General features: G+C 41.0%; 1 protein-coding gene across 3 annotated transcripts in view; it reads left to right on the top strand.

Moving 5' to 3' along the window:
- Positions 1-494: 494 nt before the first annotated feature.
- The window catches only part of anks1b (ankyrin repeat and sterile alpha motif domain containing 1B), a 157,750-nt gene continuing 135,232 nt past the window's right edge, over positions 495-23,012 (top strand). For 2 of the 3 annotated variants that reach the window (XM_026326487.2, XM_026326485.2), the window contains exon 1: positions 495-1,170. In XM_026326487.2, the coding sequence (XP_026182272.1) occupies positions 1,040-1,170 (131 nt within the window). In that variant the 5' untranslated portion in view covers positions 495-1,039. The remainder of the gene's footprint in view (positions 1,171-23,012) is intronic. The other variant, XM_026326486.2, reaches the window with a different exon arrangement.

Here is a 23,012-nt window from a genome sequence, read left to right as displayed (position 1 = left end):
CACTTTGGTTTTAAAAATTTCCTACACATATTCCCCTTATCTGTCCATGTTTGTGTGTTCGGTTGAAAGTTTTTGCACCTGTTTTCCCTGAACATTTTATTCTTTCCACCTTCTTATGAGGAGGCCAAAGTAAAATAAAGGTTTGTTTTATTTTCATCCTTTATGGTTTTATTCGAAGATTCAATTTCAGAATTCTGATTCAGAGGAAATTAATCTTTATTTATGAAGCATTGTCAACAATAATGTGGTTTAATGTGTTTTAGAAAAGATAAAGAAACCATGATATTACACAACCTCATATACAGTATCTTTTTTTGAATTCCACATATGCATGTGGTTTGTTTTCACATCTGTAATTTGCCTGTGTCTTGTGTTTCTTTGGTGTCACGTCATGACTTTTTGACCCACCACTTGAATGAGGGTTTTACTTCTAAAGTTGTAACCGGAAGTCTGGTTTTTAATCCTGGGTAACTTGACGTCTCAGGCGACACAGATCGGCACCGGGCAGTGCGGTGGGTTCGGAGGAGAGTTGGCGAGTAAAGCGGGACCGGAGAGCTTCTTGTGGAGGGGGACAGGATTTCTCATCCCGCCTGTTATCGACAGGAGCCTCAGAGCAGGCTGGAGTCTGTGTTCGCGCAAAGAGAGAGTTTTTATTTCTTTTTAAATCGGGTTTACTCTTCACTCCACATTTACGTTCAGCGTTTGGTTTCGTAGCCTCCGAGTCCCCCCTGCTACGCTTGTTTGGACTGAGGTTACACCGGCCAGCGGTGCATGTCAGCGGACTGATACTAGAGGAGATTTTGAAGTCGTGCGTGTGAATGGACTGAGGTTATAAGGTACCTGGCGAGCCGTGCGCGTCAGACCTGCTCTGCAGCATCAATAACACCTATATTACCGTGCAGCAGCAGCGTGTAGTGACAGGAATCCTTTCTGATGCTTTCCTCCAGCAGACAGTGAAGGAGAGGGTCGCAGGGGAGAACGGATATATGGGAGATTTGTTGGATTTTTGTAGCCCCTTCGTTGCAAACTTGTGTCCGGGATGGGGAAGGAGCAGGAGCTGCTGGAAGCCGCCCGGACCGGGAATGTCGCCCTGGTGGAGAAATTGTTGAGTGGGAAAAAGGGGATACTGGGGTCAGGCTCTGGCTCTATCCCACTGCCCAACCTACTGAGGTAAGAAGCCACTTTATCTCCTTCTGGTGACCGCTACAGTGTCCGGGGAGCCCCAGGGGGTGTTAGAGGGGATTCCTGTGGGGGCTCCCATGCTGCAAATTCAGGCCTGATTTAGCTTCATCATAGGTCAGTGCAGCAGAAATGAGCCAGTAAACCACTACTCCCATCATACTTCAACCCTCCGACATAGGCACAGACTAGGATGGATATTCAGCACTGTGCCAGAAGCACAATGTTTTCATGTGGTGTCCCTGGGGTGAGACCTGATTAAATGAGGTGTTTTAGGAGCTTTGTGGAAACATGCTGCTGACAGGGAAGAGGAAGAGAAAGGAAAGGAAGTATGTTATGCTAAGTTCATAGAGTTCTATGAAGCAAACTGCACTTTAAGGCAGAAAATGATGCAGACTAAAGTGGAAATATGCATAATGCACATATCTCAGGCAGGTTTTTATCATTATGAGACAGTCTAAAAATGTGTTGTCCCCTGCTCTCTCCAGGGGCCCATATTGGTTTGAGTGTTTGGGGGAAGCCACTGCATGCTGAGCACAAAAGAACACACAGTACCTTCAGCCTCATGACTCTTGACAGCTGTCATAATGTTGATTTCTCGAACAATGGGACAAAACAGTGTGATACTTGGAAGCATGTATAACAAGTCCAGTCTGATTCTTTCATTCACTGTTGGTGCAGCAGGGATTTATGTCACAGAAAACTCCAATTACTTTTCATCTTTAGCAGTAACATGAATTTTTACTCCCTTTCTGGCATTTGATTGAGCATCACTAGATATATATAGGTGCATTACTGTGGTGTCTGTATAAAACTGTGTTCACATGATGCTAGAAACGTGGGACATGTGGGATGTAGAGGTTAGCTGTTAAACAGCTCTGCATGCATGTGCTTCTTTGTGAAAAGAGAGAAGATAAACAAACATGGATTTCCTAAGTAGAGCTAATTTGAATTTAGCTTAAATTGTTTCTGGTTTCTTGTGTGAGGAAGATGAAGAGATAAAATGAATATTGTACTTTTGCTGACAAACAAGTGCTTTAAATCTACCCAGGATTTTGTAAAAATCATTAATATTGGAGTTCAACAACCTACTCAAAGCCCCTTTTCCAATCTTGAAGGCTTCAGTTTGGCTGTGAGAACAATGGCTGAGGTTATTATTGTGGTCGTCCTGGTCCTCCTCCCGCCCCTGCAGCCTCTTCCCCTCACTGCCGAGGCCGAGGCTGAGCCAGGTGATTAGCAGATCAAAGGTGGGTGTCGGGGAGGAGTATTGCCTCAGGCTCTTGAACAGAGCGTCTCACAACCAGGCTGAGGCCACAAGCTGGCAGGAAGCGTGCCATCCACTCACATGCTAAGCAAGTGGCTGTTGAGTCCAACAGGGGCCTTAAAGGGCAAAAATTGAATATATTAAAATAAAGACAGATTAATTTATATATAGTTTAATTTAATAGATGTTGGCTGTAGGAGACATTGTCTTAAATGCACTTTCAGTTTAGAAGGTTCATTTAGTGTCTTCCCTCTCCAAACATATGAGACTGCAGTGTTTTGAGTTCTGCACACCTGCAGTAGCACACAGCCAGAGCAAAGTACAGCAGCAATGATAGATACATTCTGTTTGCACACATAAGTTGCTGCTAATAACTTGCATTTAGTCTTTTTTATAACTTAAGAATCTTGCATCATGAAAAGGAGACATGTTCATCAGGCGATTGAGAACAGGCGGCGTATTGTTTCTGTGGATCACGGTGAACATCACCCTCTGCTTTATGCAGTTTGATGTGCTGTTGTTTAATTGTGTTTGTTTATGTTCTTGTGTTTGCCTGTGAATTTCCTCAATGAGGTAATTAATGGGTTCAGTGAGAAGGAATCATTGAAATGGAAGCGTTGTTATCCATATAATCTTGCTAGGCCATGCTACATACTGAATATACTGTATATATTATGTACTACATAATGATTTTCATAATACCATTGGTTTTTTTAAGACAGAAATGATCAACTGACCCATTTGGTCCAGACTGAAATAACTTTAAAGCGACAGGTTTTGCCATGAGCTTTGATACAGGTGTCCATGGTACCAAAAAGGAAACCTGATGACTATGGTGACCCACTGACTTTTTCTCTCGTGACACCATGAGATTTTGACTTTGATGATGTTAGCATTTAGTTCAAAGCACCATTGTGCAGTAAAACCTTGTGCAGTGGTAACAGCTGGTAATCGTGACACAGCAGTTTGACAAACTGGAAATTTGCAGAACTTTCATTCACATCTCATGGCCTTCATCAGGTAGTGGAGATTGCTCACATGTTCAGTTTCTTACCATGCACATTTGGACTGATACTTTTCATTGTAAACACACAGTGTACTTAAAATTAGGTTAGGGTTAGTGTGTGGTATTGACTTTTACTGATTTGATGGTGTTTGTCCTTCACACCATGAATTTTTGTTGATAAAAGCGACTTAACCAAAAATAATAAACCCAGCTTTCATGTATTTACTGTATGTATTGCGTTTTCCGCATCCTGAAACCCTAAACTGGTAAACTGATGCATAATCTGTTTGCTTTATGAATTAGCATTTAATTGAACTTGTTGGAGGATAGGGATTATTTACAGAACACTGGATTTATGTGAAGCCTACGGGGGGCGATTAAAGATGCACTGAGGGAAAAGTTGCAGCATTTAGGTCAATATAGTGCAGTATAAGAATTAAAGTAAAGTAGCTTTGTATAAATGCAAAACCAGACTGACATGGAGGGTGAAGCTGAGGTCAGCCAGATACATTATCGGTAGAAAGCCCTTTGTAGGTTTTGGCGTTATGTTACTGTCAGTGAGTTATGTCTACTATATTACACATACTTGGCTTTTATATGGTCAAGTCACTGGCTCATGTGATGTCTGTAAAACACTGGGTGGGCCATCTGGTTAGAGGTATGTGTGTGTTAGTGAGTGTGTCTGTGAGTGACCGGTTGTGTGACACACTTCCTAATAGAGAGCTGTTTGTGTTTTAGTAGATGAGTGAGTCAACAAAGAAGTCACAGCAGAGGACTGCAAGCAGGATAATGTTATGGGAAGGATCTCCAGGAATCAATGCATAGTTTCCCATCTTAAGGCCTCTGAGCCATTCACAGCATTCCTAAGTCATGAGGATCCTCTTTTCAGTGAAGGGATCACGGTGAAGAGCCAAGTGGGACATGAACACGGACACACGCTAGCATACAAAAGCACAGGGCGTAGAGAACACGATCCTCTCGCTGTTTGTGATATGGAGCACATTAACACATACATACAGTGGAAAATCGATACAGGATGATCTCATTGCTGTTAATGGGTCATTCTCAGTTGTAGATCACTTGTACTGTACATGCTGGTTTTTACTGTAAAAGGAAAACAGTCCTCAAACACATCTCTGAAATGCTGGTCCAACTGTTACTCAGATGGCTCAGTATATTTTGCTTTTTTGTGACATACACTTTTTTTCCTAGTGGGCAACTGATATATTCACTAGTGATAATTTGTTTAACACACATATAAACTGCTACTTTTGTGTGAGTATATTAATTATGCACTAGCACCAACTCTAGCACATCATGGCATTTCATTGCCTGCTTCATCTTTAAGATGAAAATTGTGCATTTTTATTTTTTATTTTACAAGCAGTCCACAGATTGTTGCCTCTTTCCTCCTCCCTGCACTGACTCCATTACCTTATCTCATGCAGACCAGTACGAGTGCTCTCTTTTTCCAAATTCACTTTAGTGTGTGTGTGTGTGTGTGTGTGTGTGTGTGTGTGTGTGTGTGTGTGTGTGTGTGTGTGTGTGTGTGTGTGTGTGTGTGTGTGTGTGTGTGTGTAGATCTCACTGGAAGATGACTTGAAGCCAGAGATTGCTGTGATCTACTGTAATTGGTGTGAATATAACTTATAATGAATTTTGTATTAACACCGAGGAAGGACTGTATTTAATATGGATTGGTCACATCTGGTTTATAGCCAGTCCACTTCATCAAGTTAAGAACAAGCACTGATACCAGTTCAGTGGATCAGATTGCTGTATCCCTAATTTTATGCAGTCAGCATTTATCACATCCTTTTCTTAGTAATGCGTTGATATTTCCACCTCAGCCAACTTAACATTTACGCTGTTTTCTTTCCTCTGCAGTTTCCAAATTGAAATGTCACATAAAATCAAGTAGATGAAATGTTTTCCATCCGTTGTTTTACAAGAAAAATTGCAGAAACTTTCTGCCAGGGCTACCGCTGTAACTCTTAGATTACTGCAACAACTTTAGGCTGAAAGTTTTTCTGGGAAATGCAGAAACTCACAGACTAAACAGCAGAGGCTGGGGCATGCAGGTCAAGGGAAGTACCATAAACAAAATAGTATTTGTGATATTATGGTACAGTATCTCCTGCCAGACATAACAAACCCTTTACTGCTTTAAAATGTTAGCTACAACCCTTCATTATAGGATTTATTATACTGCAGACTCCTTAGACGTTACAGAAATGTAATTTTATTTTGTTAATGATAAAATAAATAGTCTGTAATGTAGCAATCCATATATTAAATGTTCATATGTATTGAGCTTTCCATAGTATTAACAGTGTGTGGATGGTCTACACAGTTCTACTGTCTTGCTGGTCAGGATAACCCATATCTCTATGTGGATTTTTCCTTTGAGCATCTTTATGCACAGACTGTTGTAAACAGTGAAGATGAATTTGTGATGACAGTCTGTCATTGTGCGCATCCTACTCTGTGTAGTGTCTTACACAGGAGATAACGATAGATGCATGTGTCCGGTGTGACAACAGAGACGGCGATGGAGTGATTGTGACTGAAAGCTGATACACTCCAACAGAATGACTCATGATTCGGCAGATGGCAGCTCATCCCTCCTGACTCTCCCTCTAACTCGATAACGTTCAGGGGAAAGCCCGTCTTGTTTTGGTTTGTGTGTGTGTATGCAGCTACTGTAGGTGTGGTTACTCCTCCTTTGCAAACAAACACCCTTTAAGTGAAATTAAGTGACTCCCAGAGGACACACACACACACGCCTGTATGAATTTTCTGTATTAATTGGCATCCTCACATGCAGCCTCCCTGGTGTTTTAGCCTTTCCCTGCCTGTGTTGTTTTGTGTCACTTGTGCTTTAAGCAGCTCTGTATCTCTGTAGCTCACAGCATGAGAGGTGTGTGTGTATATATACGAGGTGGTTTCAGCGTCATCCAGTGAGGACGAGGAGTCACATTTTCCATGAGAATAACCCGCCACATTTTCCTCAAGTTGTTTCTCAGCTGCAACAATTTAGCTCTCTGTTTTAGAAAGTGCTAATTGAGATGGCTAAAACCCATGAGTTGAAGTGTGTTAATATAACCGCTGTCCTTGCGCAACCATCACTAGTATTCATCGCGAGGTGTGGCTGTGTGATGGTGAGTGCTACTTTGAAGTTTAGGATGAGTGAGGACTGAAGCGGTGGACGTTGCTGTACCATGATCTTTGGAGGTCAGCTGATATCTGTGACTGATTCATGGTGGCACAGTTTTTATTTTTCGATTTAAATATAGAGGTTGGCTTTGATCCCATGGACCATAAACATTTAATAATATATGTTAACTGTGGTCACAGGAACTTGACAATGCTTGAAGATGGTTTTATAGCTGTTACCTTGACCATGCTTGATAAATATATTCTCCCTTGTCTTCTCAGAGACCTGTCTTCTTTTATTCTTTTCTTTGTTTCTCTCTCATTGTTCATATTCAGTGTAGTTGATTAATTCATTAGTCACAGGACAGAACATCCATTGGCAGGAAACAGCAAATATTAATAACTCAGTTAATTTTCTAGCAAAAAGCCCAAACTTCACTAGTTATAGCTTCTCAATCTGAGGATTAGATTTTTTTTTTGTCATTTACAATACCAAGTTGTGCAACAAATTGTATATACATATATATAATTTTTTTAAAACTTATTTTTACTTGGATATTTGATATATCTTTGTTTAAAAAAAATCAGATTGTCCCTACTTTTACAGCCTGACAAAATCCTGCAGCATGGTGACTTTTTTGTGTAGGATTAGTGTGTGCAGCATATGGTTTGGTTAACTTTTGCCCACCATTTTTGCTTTAGTTTGGCTTTAATGGTGGTATCAGTGCATTGAGTCTGTCTGGAGAAAGACTGATTGAGAGGGACCATAGTTGTGAAAAGTGTCTACGTGTGTATGTGTTTGTGTGCGTGATCAAACTCAGAAGCTTCTTACATCTCCATTAGGGTCTGGGCCAAGCTCTCTGCTGCATCCTGCCAGCAAACCAAGACCTCCGTATTCGCCAAGACACACACACACACACACACACACACACTCTCTCTCTCTCTCTCTCTTTTACACTCTAAGCCTCTGTCTCTCTTTGTTCCTCCCTCAATCTAAATCTTTGTTGTTTGTCTGATTCTCAAATCCCCTTTTCTTTCCCTCTCTCTCTCTCCATCTGGTGCCCTGGATTCTCTGTCAGTACCTCTCTTGTCTCCTCTCCATCAGTTTCTTCATGCCACAATCTCTCTCTCCTCCCTCCACTCCTCTCAGGAGATGGACGATCCAGCCTCCTTCCTGTCGCTGTTTATCGTTCTCTCCTCCCTGTGGTCCCCACCTCCCCCTATCTTATCAAACCCTGTTCTCCTCTCTCTCACTCATATCTCTTGCCGCACTACATCTGTTATCACCACATGTGACCATCTTTTATCCATCATGTCTCTTGGTGCCATGGTGGCAAATGGGGAATTCAGGGAATCCACTGCTCTCCACCTACAACCAAACCCTAATATTTATTAATATTGCTCAGCTTGTGTCCTCTGCTAGGAGAGGAATGTAACGGCAGTGATGTCCCAGAAAAGGGACTGAGGGACTAAATGAAAATATGACCTCAAGCTGGAAATTGTTAAGTGTGAACAATCAAATTTAGATCAAAGAAATGAAGACAATGTTCAGGAAACCTTAAAACATATTTATTTTAAGGTTATGTATAAAATCTCTGATGTTTTTTTAGCTCTTGCTATGCAGCTTCTAATGTGCAGGCTCCATTAAGATCAGCATCTGATGGCTTGGCTTTATTATTTGGTATCTACGTGCTCAAATAGCAGCTCTGCTCAAAATCTCTACTGCAACAAAGATAGCTCAATACTGCACTTTTCTATAAGCCCAATGTACAGTTTAGTTGGACCTTTTAGGATGTGTTCATTGTATATGTTATGTAGAGATGTTTCAGATCCTGTAGCCATCCTGTAATTAAGATAAGATAGGCTGATGTATTTGTTTAACATGGACATGCTGAATGCCTCCATGAGTTTATCCGATCTTTGTAGGTGGCTGAAATAACACAGTTCCACAAAAACAGAAGCTGGACCAGCTTTGTCAGTATCTGTGTGGCTGCCAGATATGGCTTGGATTTGGCAGTGTGGATCTGGAGTGATATCAGCTGAGATTTAGCTTTTCTTTGCAGAACTTAGGCCAACTTTGGGCCAGTGTCAACTAAATTTAGTCAGTTTGGTACAGTATGTGTGGCTACCTGGGTAATTTGTTTGTAATTTACTTAATTTGACCATGGACCACATTATATTGCTACAGTTTAAAGGGTGCACAAAGTTGACTAATGTTGCTTAAGTTGCACCAACTGGTCCTTGGTTTAGATCTTGACCATACTCACTATACCCATTTTCCTGTTTATAATCATACATTTTCCTCATAGATGATTGTGATTAGTTGTATGAACACTGTTGTGATATATCATAGCACATACATGGTTCGCTGTAAATATCTTACTGGGAGCCATGTTTTTAGATATTTGTAAAGTTAAACAGTTGTATGTTACTGTTTTAGAGCAGAGTCAGAAAGTTTGACCTTTGTTTGTAGTTTTTTGTGTAAATACGTAATGAAAGCTGTAATTCATGCTGTTTATGTGGTAAATTCATTACCGGCAGACTGTTGCTGGAGATTCTTTTTAATTTAATTCTGTCAAGACTTTCCCTTTTAGTTAAGTAGATTTGACACACTTCCTGCTGTGGCCATTTTGAGTTTGGTGCTCAAGAGACAAACTTATTGATACTGAGTGGAGGAGACAGAGGCAATGTGCAGCTAAAGGACGTAGGAGAGGTGTGACGTCCAGTCTTTCACACTAATCTACAACTCTGTGACCCCAAATAACACTGCAAGTGTTGTGGACACACACACAGAAATGCACATACCAGCCGGCTCTCTGCTCTCTGATAGATGGCTGTAGTTAATGAAGTGCTGCTTTTGAAGTAGATAAGATGTGGAGAGAAGAGGGTTAGAAATGCTAATGTCATCATGTGGTTAGGGCAGGGGCTGTATTAGAACGCACTGGGGGAAGTTATGCGTGTAAGTGTAAATGTGTGTTTCGTCTGGTTTGACTCATATCTTTGCAGTCCAGTCCTGATGCTTTCTATAATGAAACTGTCATGACTGTGTTTTGTGCCCATATTCAGTATATTTAAGCTTCATCATTGTCCTCTTATAGAGACCATACAACTCACTGAGGCTACTACAACTATTTCTGTTGTTCCAAGTAGGAATGGTGATAACACACACATTTATAAAAGTAAAATCTCTTTTGTCAAGCAATACTCTTTTGTTATAATTTTGGTAAAATGTTAGTAATTAAAACGACTGTCTTACATGGAGACAGAGCTAAATGATAGTTCATAAAGTCTTTTGTTTTCAGGTAGGCTACATAAACAGTGAATTTCCCATTTCAAATTTTAATAACAACACAAGTGAAAACCAGCACTTTCTTATGTTTCTTGGACCAGTCTGTCCAAATGGGTTCCTGTAATCAAAATCTGGTTGTTCAGGTCTTTAAAACGTTCCTGGAAATTATTCTGGAGTTAAAGACTTATAGATGCACTAGTTTCATACACACAAACTATTTTCACATAGTTGTGCATAGTTTTGTCCTGAGGCTGTTTAACATCATTTGGGTTAGGTCTCACAGGTTCAGTAAAGGGTAATGATGTGGAAGATCTTGACTGACCCTGACCCCATTGCCAACACCTTTGGGAACGTTGACTGCGAGGCCGACCTCATCAGCTTATCAGCGGGCGACCTCCCTGATGCTCAGTAAACGCCTCGCAGCCAGGATTTAAAGCTATGCAGAAAACCATCTTAGAAGGGTGAAGATGAATAGTTTTTGTAATTTCTAGATGTCCACAAACTTTTGTCCATGTAGTCCATACAGGCGTTTTCTTTCTTTCTCTTCAACTGGTGCAGTATCTTCTGTTAAGCCGCCATCTACCAAGAGTATAGAAACATTAGACACATAATTGTACAATAACTACAAACACCCACTAACACATGACATATACATGTGAAAGGACAGAAGTGGAATGAGACAGAGCCAGTGAATTTGATTTCAACTGTATTGCACTACAGGTTAGCACATTCATTGATGAGCAAGCTCTGACATAGCTTTCATCTGTAATCTCTAGACATATGGAGTTTTCCCATTTATATAGCATTCCATGTCTCCCTGTGACACACACACACACACACACACACACACAGGTAATAATCTCAGATTTGGGTCTGAATGAACACCTCCCCAAACTGTCACGAAGAGACTCCACGTTAAACACACGTTCAAAATGTGTGTGTGTGCGTGTTCCTCTGACATATGGCTGCTTACAGGAGCTTATGTAATTTGTCATCAGGTGTCTAGATAACAATGGCTTTTACCTGTATGAGTGATGACGCTGACAGTTCACTGTGTGTGTGTGTGTGTGTGTGTGTGTGTGTGTGCGTGTATTTGAGATACCTATCCAGGTTGTGATGGCCTCTTTAATTCTCTCGGTGATTGATTGCCTGCTCGTCCTGTCCTCCTCGCTGCTGACAGCGGGGGAGTGGGTGCACGGCAACTAGGAAGTGAATTACCTTGAGCTGACAGCCTCCCACGGGAAACACATTTCCCAGCAGGCTTTGCTTGATTCCATCAGATTGTCTCCTTCTCTCACGATCTGTCCCTCACACTTGTATGTGCAAACAGAAGGGATGCCTTCAATTTGTATTCAGTGAACCAGCAGCTACTCTGGTGTCCTTACGGTTCAGGTTGTCTCTCCTGATGATGTCTCTCACATTGCCTTGGTTTTGATTCATATAATTGTGCTACAGCCAGGCTAGTGGGTTTAATCAAGCCTTGTAGACCCACTGCCAAATCGGGAGTCACTAATGTTGCTTAAACTGCTCCTGTGAGAGAGGACAGATCCAGTAAAATATTATACTGTAGCAAAAACAGGGTTTGTACATTATAAATGGAGGCTGTTTCAGAGTCTGGGGTTGATCCAGATTTTAGATCAAAACTTATTCTTATAACATTGCCTTACCTTCCTCCATTACAGGTGAAAGGATGCAGAAAAAGTTTATTGAAGAGGTTAACCTGCAAATTCAAAAAGTTATATTAGTTTCTGGATGGGAAAAAACTTTAAAGCTCAATATCTCTGACTAAAGCTACTCTGAATGCAGATGGAACCTCATCCAGTGCTGTAATTTACCCTTCTCCTCCCGTACGCTTCTAACTCCATCGCCAGCGTACTTTATCTTCTTGATAATGAGCCTCAATAACTGGATGCTTTCCATAAGTCTGTCTCGCCATAACTTCATCCTTCGTTTTCTAGCATTGCCCTGGCCAACATGAACAATGTGATGAATAAATCTTTAAAAAAAAAAAGGTATCAAATATTAATCTCCCCCAAACTCCTGAATGAAAAATTGAGAGTATATCATTCACTGAGTGCTCATTTTATTTTCCCCTACTCCCAAATTCAGATTTCACTTATCCATGGCAAGCAGTGAGGCTCAGGAAGCAACCAGGTATAAATTATCCTCTAGATTGTTTTATGCATGATAGATAAGTGTGAGAGTCCGTTGACCAATTGGCAAGCAAATCAGTATCCAGTATGCCTGTGGTGCATTATTTTGGACCTCAAATTGCAGAGATGGTGAGAATAACAAGACAGGAGAGGGAGAAAACTTTTCTTTTTCTTAGTCATTGTTCTTCTCTTTTTCTACCCAGATCCAAGGTGTCTTTGTTCCAAACTGTAATTGAAATAAAGTGTCTTCTAAAGAGGCAGTGGTTGTCTCACTCCTCTCTCAGGAAGAACTTAAATGAAAGAACAGGATGGAAGAGGAAAAAGATGTTTGGGAGTGTGTTTATGTTGTGTGGGGGAGCAGAACAAATGATAAAAAGGTCTGAAGGTGGGTCTGAAGGTGTTGTGTGTCCATGGCTTCAGGGTGTGTGTGATGCACATTCACACACCTGGCAACCCTGAGGGACAGCTCCGCAAATTAGAAATCTACCCTCCACACAACCTTTCTCTTTATGTCTTTCCTTCTTCTTTTACCCATCCTCTCCTTCATCCTTCACATTTTAAAGCTTTTATTGTTGCCCATGTTTTCCACAATTACAACCCATTGTGAAAAGTTCCTCATCCATTATGTTGATCTAAAAAAAAAAAGGGGGGGGGGGGGGTCAGAAGTTCAAGGTTTATTGTCATAGGACTGCACAATAAAATTGAGTTGTAGCTCACTCCATGTTATTTGACTGCACATTTTGCTATTCATTCAAAGTAATTCAACCATTTTCATCAGTTTAAGTGTATTTCTTTAACGCTGTTTCCTAAAATGTTTTCTTTAGGTATTTCTGTGTACTTTTTCAGGTTAGGTAGGGTCTTGGTGATTCAGTGTCAAGTCCACAATCTTGTCTTCACCAGCAATGGGGATAGCAGCGTGCATTTATGGACAATGTCTCTTTGAGTGCATTCAAGATGTTGCACTTCACTGCACAAATGAAAAATCAAGGAAGTGAAGAGTGAAATAAAGTTTGATAGCAAAGTCCAGATCCTTTTTGTCTCACCTTTGCATATCTGGCATTGCTACATGAAGTGAATGTGAATATTGGATTATCAGTTTTTTGAAAGATGGTCTGATGAGAGCTGTGATGGAAATATGTGGGGAGAAATGCTGTTGCCTGAACTCACAGTGTATAGGCTGCAGGTCAAAAAATTTGGTCTCAGAGTCCTGAGCTCTGCAAATTTACAGTGCACTCACAACCAATGATTTCTCTCCAGTACGAAGCTGCTACATTTCCTGGATTAGAATAAATGGGTTATCTATCTCGTGATAAATTACATGCAGTCATGGACATTTTTAAAAAATATTCTCTGCAGATGTTTGTCTCTTTTATCAACCGTTTCTCTTGGTTTTTTCCCAAAAAGTGCAGAAGTAGCATCAGAAGGACTTTCCCTTTGCACCCCCTCTGTTTCTGACTCATTCTCTGTATAACAGGGAGACACTGGGTTTCTGCTGAGTAAGCTCTGTTAAATCTTGAACTAGTGAATACAGCAGAGACCCCCTGCAGACTTCAACCTCCGCACCAACCCTTTGTGTGTGTGATTATGTGTGTGTCTGTCTCTAAGCCTGCCTGCCTTTTCTCATGGACTTCAGTCTTTCCCCTTTTCTTTCTTCTTCTTGTCTCTTTTTTCACCCTCTTGCTTGTCTGCTCTTGCATTCCTTTTTTGTTGGTCCATGTGTTCTTCTTTGCCTCTAGCAACCTGTGTGTGCATGTCTGTCTGCCCCCTGTCTGTGTTTCCAGCAATCTCCACACAGCCAAAATGATTTTTATAGCTTCTTCCCCGTTACTCCACTCCCACACCCCTTTATTTTTCTGTCTTTTTTGAAGTGGATGAATAAATGAATCTTTGTCTTGTGCTGTAGTGTAACCCGCTAATCAGGCCATTCACTGATTACATGCTTCACGCTAATCATGTATATGTGTGTCTGACTGTGTGCATGTGCGATGCCTTTGTGATGCTGTGCATGTTTGTGTGTCTGTATAACAGCAAGGGGCATTTGTTGATATTAAGCCTTCTACACGCCGTTGTTAGCTCATTGTTCAGTGAGACATTCAGGTGCGAAAACGCACCAAATCCAGAAAATGATGTGCTTATGATGAGCTCCTGCTGTGCTTTTTGTTACCTGCTTGGCTGGGAATGGGTGTATTTGTGTTTGTCTGGGAGAACAAGGGATGGAGGGGTGGAAGAGAGAAATGGGGTAGCAGGTGAAGAAAGAGGGATGAGGAGGAAGAGGAAGGATGCGAGAGGGGTGGGGGGCGTGCAGGGGAAAACCAATTATTGTCCAGATAACAGGGAAGCTATGGATTTTTTACCAGGCCTCTGCAGTGCTTTCATTCTGTCTCCTCTCTCTGTCTGCTTCTGTCCTTGTACCAAATTTAAATTCCAATTCAGGACATGACAGAACATCCCATTATATATTCTAATATGTTGTTTATAGTTATAGCTACCTTACAGCTCAGAGTGTATGTGTGGTCTGATGAACTACAGAAATGGGCTGTTGAAATGTATCAGACAACAGAGACTGACATATTGTCAATATTCCCTCTGCCTCTGTGAGTGAGTGTGAGTCACTGTGACCAGCAGGCAGCCACATTATCTAATCTGCATTGTCATGTTGCCCTTCCGCATTAGGGGGTTTTGTGTCCTTGACAGTTAAATTAGAGTTCATGTGTCCTTTTAATATCTAATTTAATCTGTTAATTATCTGCTAAATATCCATCTAAGTGATAATAAAGATCTATTCAGGATCTGTAGAGAAATGGTCTCTCACAGTGCTCCATGTTGGACTTGTACCTTTAGTCATGTAACTAACAATGCTACAGCTTATTGCAGTGGAGGCAGTTTTTAAAAGTAGTCTTTGAAACTGCTTATTTGGGGTAAACTACTTAGAATAAATACTACAATAGTTGATGCATTAGCTGAACCAGTCTGAGCCTGTTTTATTTTTGCTAGCTGGACAGAACTGTTCCTGTATAAAAGCACAAAGTGCTTGTACACAAGCCTGTTTGTGTGATAACATGCCATCTCATCAACATGACTGTCACTGACATTTATTTTGAAATTAGGCTAGTGACATGCTACACTAATTTCATTTGAATGCATCTCAGCAATTCACATCTGGAGCAAGTGAGAGTGCTTAGTGCATGCAAAACGGAGTGGAGGCTGCAGAGTGAAAGCCTGTGTCGTCAGAAAAAAAAGATTATATGAACTGAATAGTGGTTTTGAAACAAACATGTACAAGAAAGGAAGTTTAACATCTTCCCATAGCAGTTAAAGAGTTGGCTCATCCGAGTTACAAAATATTGGTACCTGTGCAAATAGTTTTAGTGTTGAAGCAGCCCTTGAGATTTCTGGGAGTTGTTGACACGACATCAGCAGTGATGACTGAAGCAGCCTCCCAGTATAAACCAGTATGAAGGGGATTTACAACAGGATGTGCAGTGATTCATCATCTGGACTGCTGCCTTTTTCAGTAGTATTAATCTCTTCTTCTCCATTATTCCCTTCTTTCCCCACTGTCTGCCCTTTTTCTTGTCTCTCCTTATTCCTCTATCGTCTCGTCTTTACAGCTGAGTCACTGTCCTGACTTTCTGCATGTCTCTCACTCCATCTGTCCTCTGGGTGTGCTGCTTTTAGACTTTCAGAAACAGTTTCAAAAGCATTTTCTCAAAAAACAAAACAAAAAACACTTTACCTCACTGTCTCCTGACAGTCTATCCTTGTTTTGGATGCACACATCGATCTGTCCACTCTGTACAGATTGACTGTAGGGTTTGCACACTTCATTTGAAGCAGCCAGCAATGCGCTGGCGTTGGTAAAATGTATTGGGTTGAATGTCAGTGATATTTTAGTCTGTTGAGCACACAAAGATGAGAGGCAGAGAGATCTGTCAGTGCTCAGTGTGTTTGGAAATGTTACCTCAATATGGCCAAATAAGCCATATTGCAGACGGCCTTTGAGCATAGTTGAATCTTACAGTTAAACTTATTTATTTTAGGCTGCAGACAGGATTCAACATGGTGCACATACCTGAAACATACATTGTATTTGTTTGTGCATGAGCACATGGTTCAAAATAAATGAGAAACCCAACATAAAGTGTAAGTTTAAGGCTTTTACTTAATGCATATGCGTTAAGTGGTTAATAAAAGTTCAAATCCTGCAGGCTATTGGGACGTTTCTCTTGGTTACTCTTTGTCAGTTCTGTGCCACATGTAGAAGAGTACTTTATACTACCATGTACTTGCTGACACTAAAGTGTTGCTCTGTACTTACAGTGTTGTACTAATGGGAAATGACAGAAGCTGCTGACAGATGTCAATCAAACTACACATTTGGAACACCACTGCCAGCAAATCATCACAAAAGTGCCTTCTCCATGAAAGTATTTGTTTTTTACTGAGCTGTTAATGCAGTTGTCCACAATTAGTATATATATCTTTTTACATATATTTTTACATGTGTCATGCTTTACTTTATTAAACAAACCCACACACATGAAAAAGGGAACTATCTTTAGGGAAGCTGGTATGCATGTACAGGTAAATCTGATAACGTGCAACTGCAACAGTGTTTTGAGGAAATACCTTCAGTATGTTACAATATTTTTAAGCTGTCAATTTCAAGACCAGCCTCATTCTCATCCTAATAAAGCTTCAAATAGTATGACAGTGTGAAAGTGGATTACTCGGATTGCATTTCAGTCATAGTTCAGTGAGACTTGAAGGGCCACTTTTTAAGGTCAGGCGAGAGGTGATGTTTTTGTATGAATGACTGTGTGTGTTTGTGTCTTTGGTTGGTTGTTTGAGGTGGAGTGTGTGTATTGCTTACGATTACGATTTATTTTTTCTCTCCACTGCTCTGTGTGTGAACTCCAGACAGTCCCCAGTGTCTGAATGGGCTGTAAATAGCTATGGGAAAGCCAGAGAGAAACACACACACACATACACATGTGTTTTGGTCATTTTCTTTTCAGCAGCCAGAGATTTGGCTTCTTAGTAAAGCTCTTTCTCCTCATCCCTTTATTCTCCTGCGCCAGTGTGGGCCTCTCCTCCCTCTGTCTTTCTAGTAATTAAATGGCTCCACTTTCACTGTGTCTGACGAGTTTTTGATGAAAATCCAAAAATCACACAGAAATTTGGTTTCTTATGAGGTGTTTTTGTGTGGAGGGGGGGTTGTAGATCAAGCTTTTTAATACAAGACTGCTCTCTTTGTGTATTTTTCAGAATTTTCTTGTCTTTTGTGTGTGTGTGTGTGTGTACTTGTTTCACATGTGTGCTGATATTATAACATGTCATTGGTATGAAATCCTTTTATTGATTGTGAGAGTGATGCAGGTGTACACTGCTGTGGTGCTTCACAAAGTGGATACCTGAGCACCCTGGGTGCTTTATCAAAGCGCTGAAGGTGCAGCAATATCTATTTCCGTTTTTTTTCTGTGCATTTCATCACTAAGCTTATTTTTATCAAAACAAGTACTGGTCTAACATAGTGACCCTGGCCTGCTTGTTTCCAATTTAACTTCACTTGTTTGTAAAATTTTCCAAAAATGTAGTCAGGGTCTTAAAATTCAGCAGAATAAGCTCTTTGCATATCCCAAAGAACACTTCCACAAAGAAATAAGTTGATGTAAACAGTTGAACTTATCTCAGCCCCACTAGGGGTTTAAGACTCAACATGAGGTGTGTGGTAACTGATAGAGGGAAGGCGAGAAGAGAGAATCATTATGGTAATGTGTTCTCAGTTGCTCTGTCTTTCTTTCATTCCTAAAGTAAAATCTGAGCTGCAGATTGCAATTTCCCAGGCTGCTCAGACAGCTATCACAGACAGGCTGATAGTGACTGGCATCCTGGCCATTTTCATAAATGAATAGAGCTTTCACAACTGATCTGTCACTCTTTCTCTCCCTTTCTCTCTTCCTGTGCTCCTCCTGGTTTAAGTTGTCTATGCACCAGCCTTGTACATGCACACATCCCAACTGTCATCTGCCACCTCTTCTCAGCGGGATCAGTCAGCCCAGCTCTCCATGCTCTGCTTCCTGAGGCATGTTAGCTGGATGGGGGGGCCATCTGACCGTCTGTTGCTGCCCTTAAGGGTACTGGCAGGGATAGGACTGGGCACCAGCAGGTCTCAACAGGTCCCAGTGGGTGCCACCTGCCTGTCCCTGACCATAGACTCACTGCAGGGCTGTTCACATGCCACAGACAGGCCTGCTTGGTACAGTACATGGTTACTGTTGACCACACATCCCAAAGTCTGTTTTACATTCTGGCTGTTCATAAACGGATGATGCCACAGCCACATTTGAATAACGAAAAACCATAAAGATGTGACAACAAGTTGTTAAAGTCATTTTTCCCATATACAAGAAACCACATCAGCTCCAGTGTAAATCCAGCATAAGGCTTCCATAACTACTGATTGATTAACCTCATTCCCACTGAACATACCAATAGTACTTACATACAAAATGTGCTATTACATTTGCATTTCCGCCACCAGCTGTTCAATCGACTGTGAGTGTCACAGTTTAGTGATGTCCCCTTCTTCTTAATGCAGTGTACTGATTTCACCTATTAGGGTTTGACCCATGACCTCTTTGGAGATTACTGACATAGAGTAAAGTTACTTTGTGTAAATCTTTGTTTCTGAGCAGAATTCAGCTTACAGCTCCTGAGAATGTGTGGCATGCAGTCTTTCTGGGTGGGTGCCTGTTTGGGAGACCTTTGGCCTGCCCTGATCGATGCACCTCTCTTAGCTTAGCGAGGATAATTGCCGTTCAGAGGTCGTGGCCTCTCTAATGAGCAGCTAATGTGCTGATGTAGTTTTTCAGTCTGTGATGTCACGGCAGTAAAGACAGCTGTTCGGCTTTGCTCTCCTCCCCCCCAGGCAGTGACTTGGCATATTTCACAGTGTGCCTGAAGCTGTTTTAGTCGGACATGAACTAAGGTGGTCAGCATTCATTCTCATATGGAGATTGAAGTATTGAACATGGATTTGTTGGTCTGTGTGTTGTTAGGGGTTGCAAATATTTATACACCCTCTGCCTTTGTGACTACTTACAGCCTGTAGTTAAGTTTTCATACATCAGTCTAAATTATTTAAAGTCAGCACTCTTAGCTGACAGCTGATTGTACTCAATAGAGACATTAAACATGATACTGCACTGTGCATTAGGCCTGCAGCTAACAGTTATTTTCATTACTAATTAATCTAGAAATTGATTATTTTGTTAAATGTCAGAGGTCACATTCCAAATTTCTTCTGTTCAACTATGATGTAAAGTCTAATTCTCATCTTCGAGAAGCTGGAATAGTCAGTAGTTCTGTATTTAAGAAATAGTCAAATAATCAAGATAACTAATTTAATAATGAAGGAAACAAATGATTTCTCTTACACAGTATTAGACAGTCACCTCTGTGGGACCAGTAAAGGTCAGTCTGAACAGAAAATCTCACATTCATGTCCACACTAAGCCCATAATCTGTGATTAAATTTGTTTGATTTTAGGTTCTCACAAGCTGAAAGGGCTCATCAATTTATCGACTTTTCTTTTAGGCTCTAGCAAGGAAGCAAATGTAAAGACTGTAAGCAGCAAGAGGTTGAGATTCTGTTAGCTGATTACTTTATTAAAGGGAGAGTTAATATACTGCAGACTATGTGGCATTTTCTATTTGGGAATTTGTGATTATACAAATGAAAAAACTCAACTGTTATGATGTTTCTAAGCATCAGTTCAGTTGATCTTTATTTTTAAGGGGTTTGGTATAAGAGCGAGACTGCAGTCTTACATAGTCAAGCCTCTGTCATGTGTTTGTTTTAACACTCTGGCAGCACAGAAGAAAAGTCTGGCTGAAGCTCTTGTTAGCTTTAAATTAAGCTTGAACAGGTTGACATTCAAAACAAAGAGGCAGTAAGCCAGACTTGGGGCACACAGGATGTGTTTTGGGGTCAAAATGTAATGTTGAAGCTTTGGTTAGATGGAAAATTAGCTTGGAAACCACAGTCTGAATCAGAAAAGGCTGTTCTTATCTAATTATTGTGTCATTTCAAGCCAAGCTTTAGGTCAAACTGTTCAGGTAATGCTGGTGATTTAAAGAACCGCTGTGATACAGAAAAAAATGAATGCCCACAGTCATTAAGAGTCAGTCCAACAGGCTCTCCCTTTTCCTCTGCCAGTATGGTGGTGGGCATGTGGGAGTTTATCGATCCATTGTGGAGCAGTCCTATGGATCATCTCGGTTACTGTGGTGCATCTGCTGGCCTGCCACTGTAATGCATAAAAAATGGGTGTAGAGGACGAAGTGTTGATGGTACATGGTGTTTTACTTCACATAACCTCCCGTCCTCTTGAGTTCTTCCTTTTTAAAGCCCTTACTGTAATGCTGAACATGAATTATCGCTCTGCTGGCTGGAATGATTGCAGCTTAAGACTCTCATTAATTTGAGTGACAAAAGAATTGATTACAACTGTAATTTCCCTATTCGCACCAGCAATATTTTACTTTGTGGAAGACTGGAACGGGTAATCCAGGCAACAGAGATAAAATGAATAGGACCTTGAATGAATTAGTATTTGACTAATTGCACAAAGGAGCCGGCTGCATGGAAGAGAGATGGCGATGAAACAAAAAAAGATTTTTATAAAAGGATACAAAAGTGAGAAGGAAAGGTGGTGTTATGACAGATTGGTGATAATGGTGGGAAGAGCACTAAACTCCTCTCTGTTAGTGGTTGCTGTTCGCAGATATTCACTTCTAACATGAGATCATCTGCAGCAGTTCTCATCAAAGTCCAATTTTACGCTGTGGAGCAGAAAATGTGAACTGTTGGCATCATCGAAGAGCCATGTGGGAGCATGCAGTGTGGTGTGTTCAGGCTGTGTACTAATGAAAGCTAAAGCTCAATAATATTGGGGATCGAAACAGTTCTCATATACTAGCTTGAATATGTTTGATTATATATTTGTAACCACAGAAATGAACACATTTTTAGCAAGGTTGCCTCAGATACTGGCAAATATTGGAAGCAGAAAATATGAGTGATGAGTTAATATTGATGCTTTAATATTCTTGATGTTTTTCCCGTACTAAGGCAAAATGAGGGAAGTTCCTTTGTGTAGCTCCTTTTAAACAGAGGCAATTCAGTATGCTTTGCAAATGCAATCAAGCAACAAAGAGGAAAATAAAATAAGTGTAAAATAGAATAAAATGAAACTATAAATGGACAAAACCAAAAACAAGTATGTTTCACAGTCTGTTTCAAAGGTTCTTTTTTAGGATTGAAAATTATAATGAGTTGAAACCAGTTTAAGATTTTGCAGGATAAATTACTTAAATGATCAGTGAAGTCTCAAAGTTGTTGTTGGTTCCTTTCATTATAATTTTACCATTAAATAAATCTCAGTTTTGGAGTTTGTCATGTTTGAAAAATGCTAAACATGCGTTTTAATTATGACCCTCTCGAAGGACAAAGTGCAGTTCCACAGGCTAATAAATGACCAAATCAATATCACATAGACTGACTCTCCATGAATACCAGCCATTGATCTAAGCTGAAGAAATTCAAATCTGTTTGCCTCTCACTGTCTCGGCTTGTTGAACTGTGCTGCAGTACACTCCATTTCTCTCACCTTCTCACCGCCTGTCGCTTTGTCATCCGTGGCCCTCACACATCTGCCTGGTTGTGATAATAGCTACCCCTGTCAACAAGAAGCGGGGGAGTGCGGCAGACGCCGAGGGGCCCCACGGCTCTCACACACTGCACAAACCACACAGGCTCAATTAAATAACAAAATATGTTCCCCGGCCTGATGATTGCAGGATCGGTAAATGTTTGCCTGCTGAATGAACGCTTGGTTGCTGCCGGGAGCGGGCAAAGTAGTTAGCATGCAGGATGTTCATGGAGGCTGAACAGGCAAGTGGGAGAAAGAAGGGAAGAGGAGGATGAGAGGAAGAGAGAAAGAGAGGAAGGAGAGATAGAGAGAGAAAATGCAGCACAAGCTATCGGTTTGAAATCATAGCATCACAGCCAGCCATCACGCAGGACCTTTGTGTTTTTCTTTCAGTTTTAAGCCTCCAATACATACAGATTCAGGGAATTTCTAGACAAAATGTTACATCAGTAATCAGAGCTGCTGGAACCTTTCTGCACACTTAACTAAATCCATAGTAACACAAGAAACATCTTTGTTAACAAGTCACTTATCTTGTTATTGACTTTTTTAGCAAATCTCTATCTGGCTCTAAGGTACACAATGTTGATCATCTGATCTGTGCATCCCTTTAGTCCAAAGTGAAATCTCTCCTCACCTATTGGATAGATTACCATAACATCTGATACAGATGTTTATGTCTTTATATAGAATAAACTTTGGTAAGCTAAAGGTCTAAAGGACTTTGGTGAGCCCAGCTCTTCTTTCAAAGGAGAGAGCCTCCCACTTGTCTCCAGTTAGCTTTTAATTTCTTACAGGAATTTTCTAGAAGGCGTTGGCAGCAACATTGCTCTCTGTGTGTGACATTTGTAAGTGATACCAGCCACGTTCACTGTTGAGCATCCCTGTGGGTCTTGCTGAGTCACATAATTCCAGGTGAGTGTGCGAGAGAAAGTGAGTGTGAATGAGCATGTTTTGCATCTATTTGAGTGTCTTTGTGTGCATCTCATTCTCTGTAGTGGAAAGGTCTTTGGCATCAGCTGCAACTTCCTGGCCCGTTCTAAACCAGGCGAATTAGACAGGCTGTGCTGACTGCTCTGTGTCTCCCAGACAACCTCTGGGGGTGTCAGAGGGGTAGGGCAGCACAGGGTGAGCCTGTGTGACAGAAAGGGAGCGGTCTGTGTGTGTTGCTGTCCCGAGGATGTTTTGCTGCTGATTCAGAGGCCCAATATAGAACAGGACACCCGTGATTTCTGTATGTGTTGCATGT

This window comes from Mastacembelus armatus, chromosome 23, assembly GCF_900324485.2.
Source record: "Mastacembelus armatus chromosome 23, fMasArm1.2, whole genome shotgun sequence".
In the NCBI taxonomy this organism is placed as follows: Eukaryota; Metazoa; Chordata; class Actinopteri; order Synbranchiformes; family Mastacembelidae; genus Mastacembelus; species Mastacembelus armatus.
Note: the sequence above shows the minus strand (reverse complement) of the source record. Positions and strands in the feature narration are given on the sequence as shown.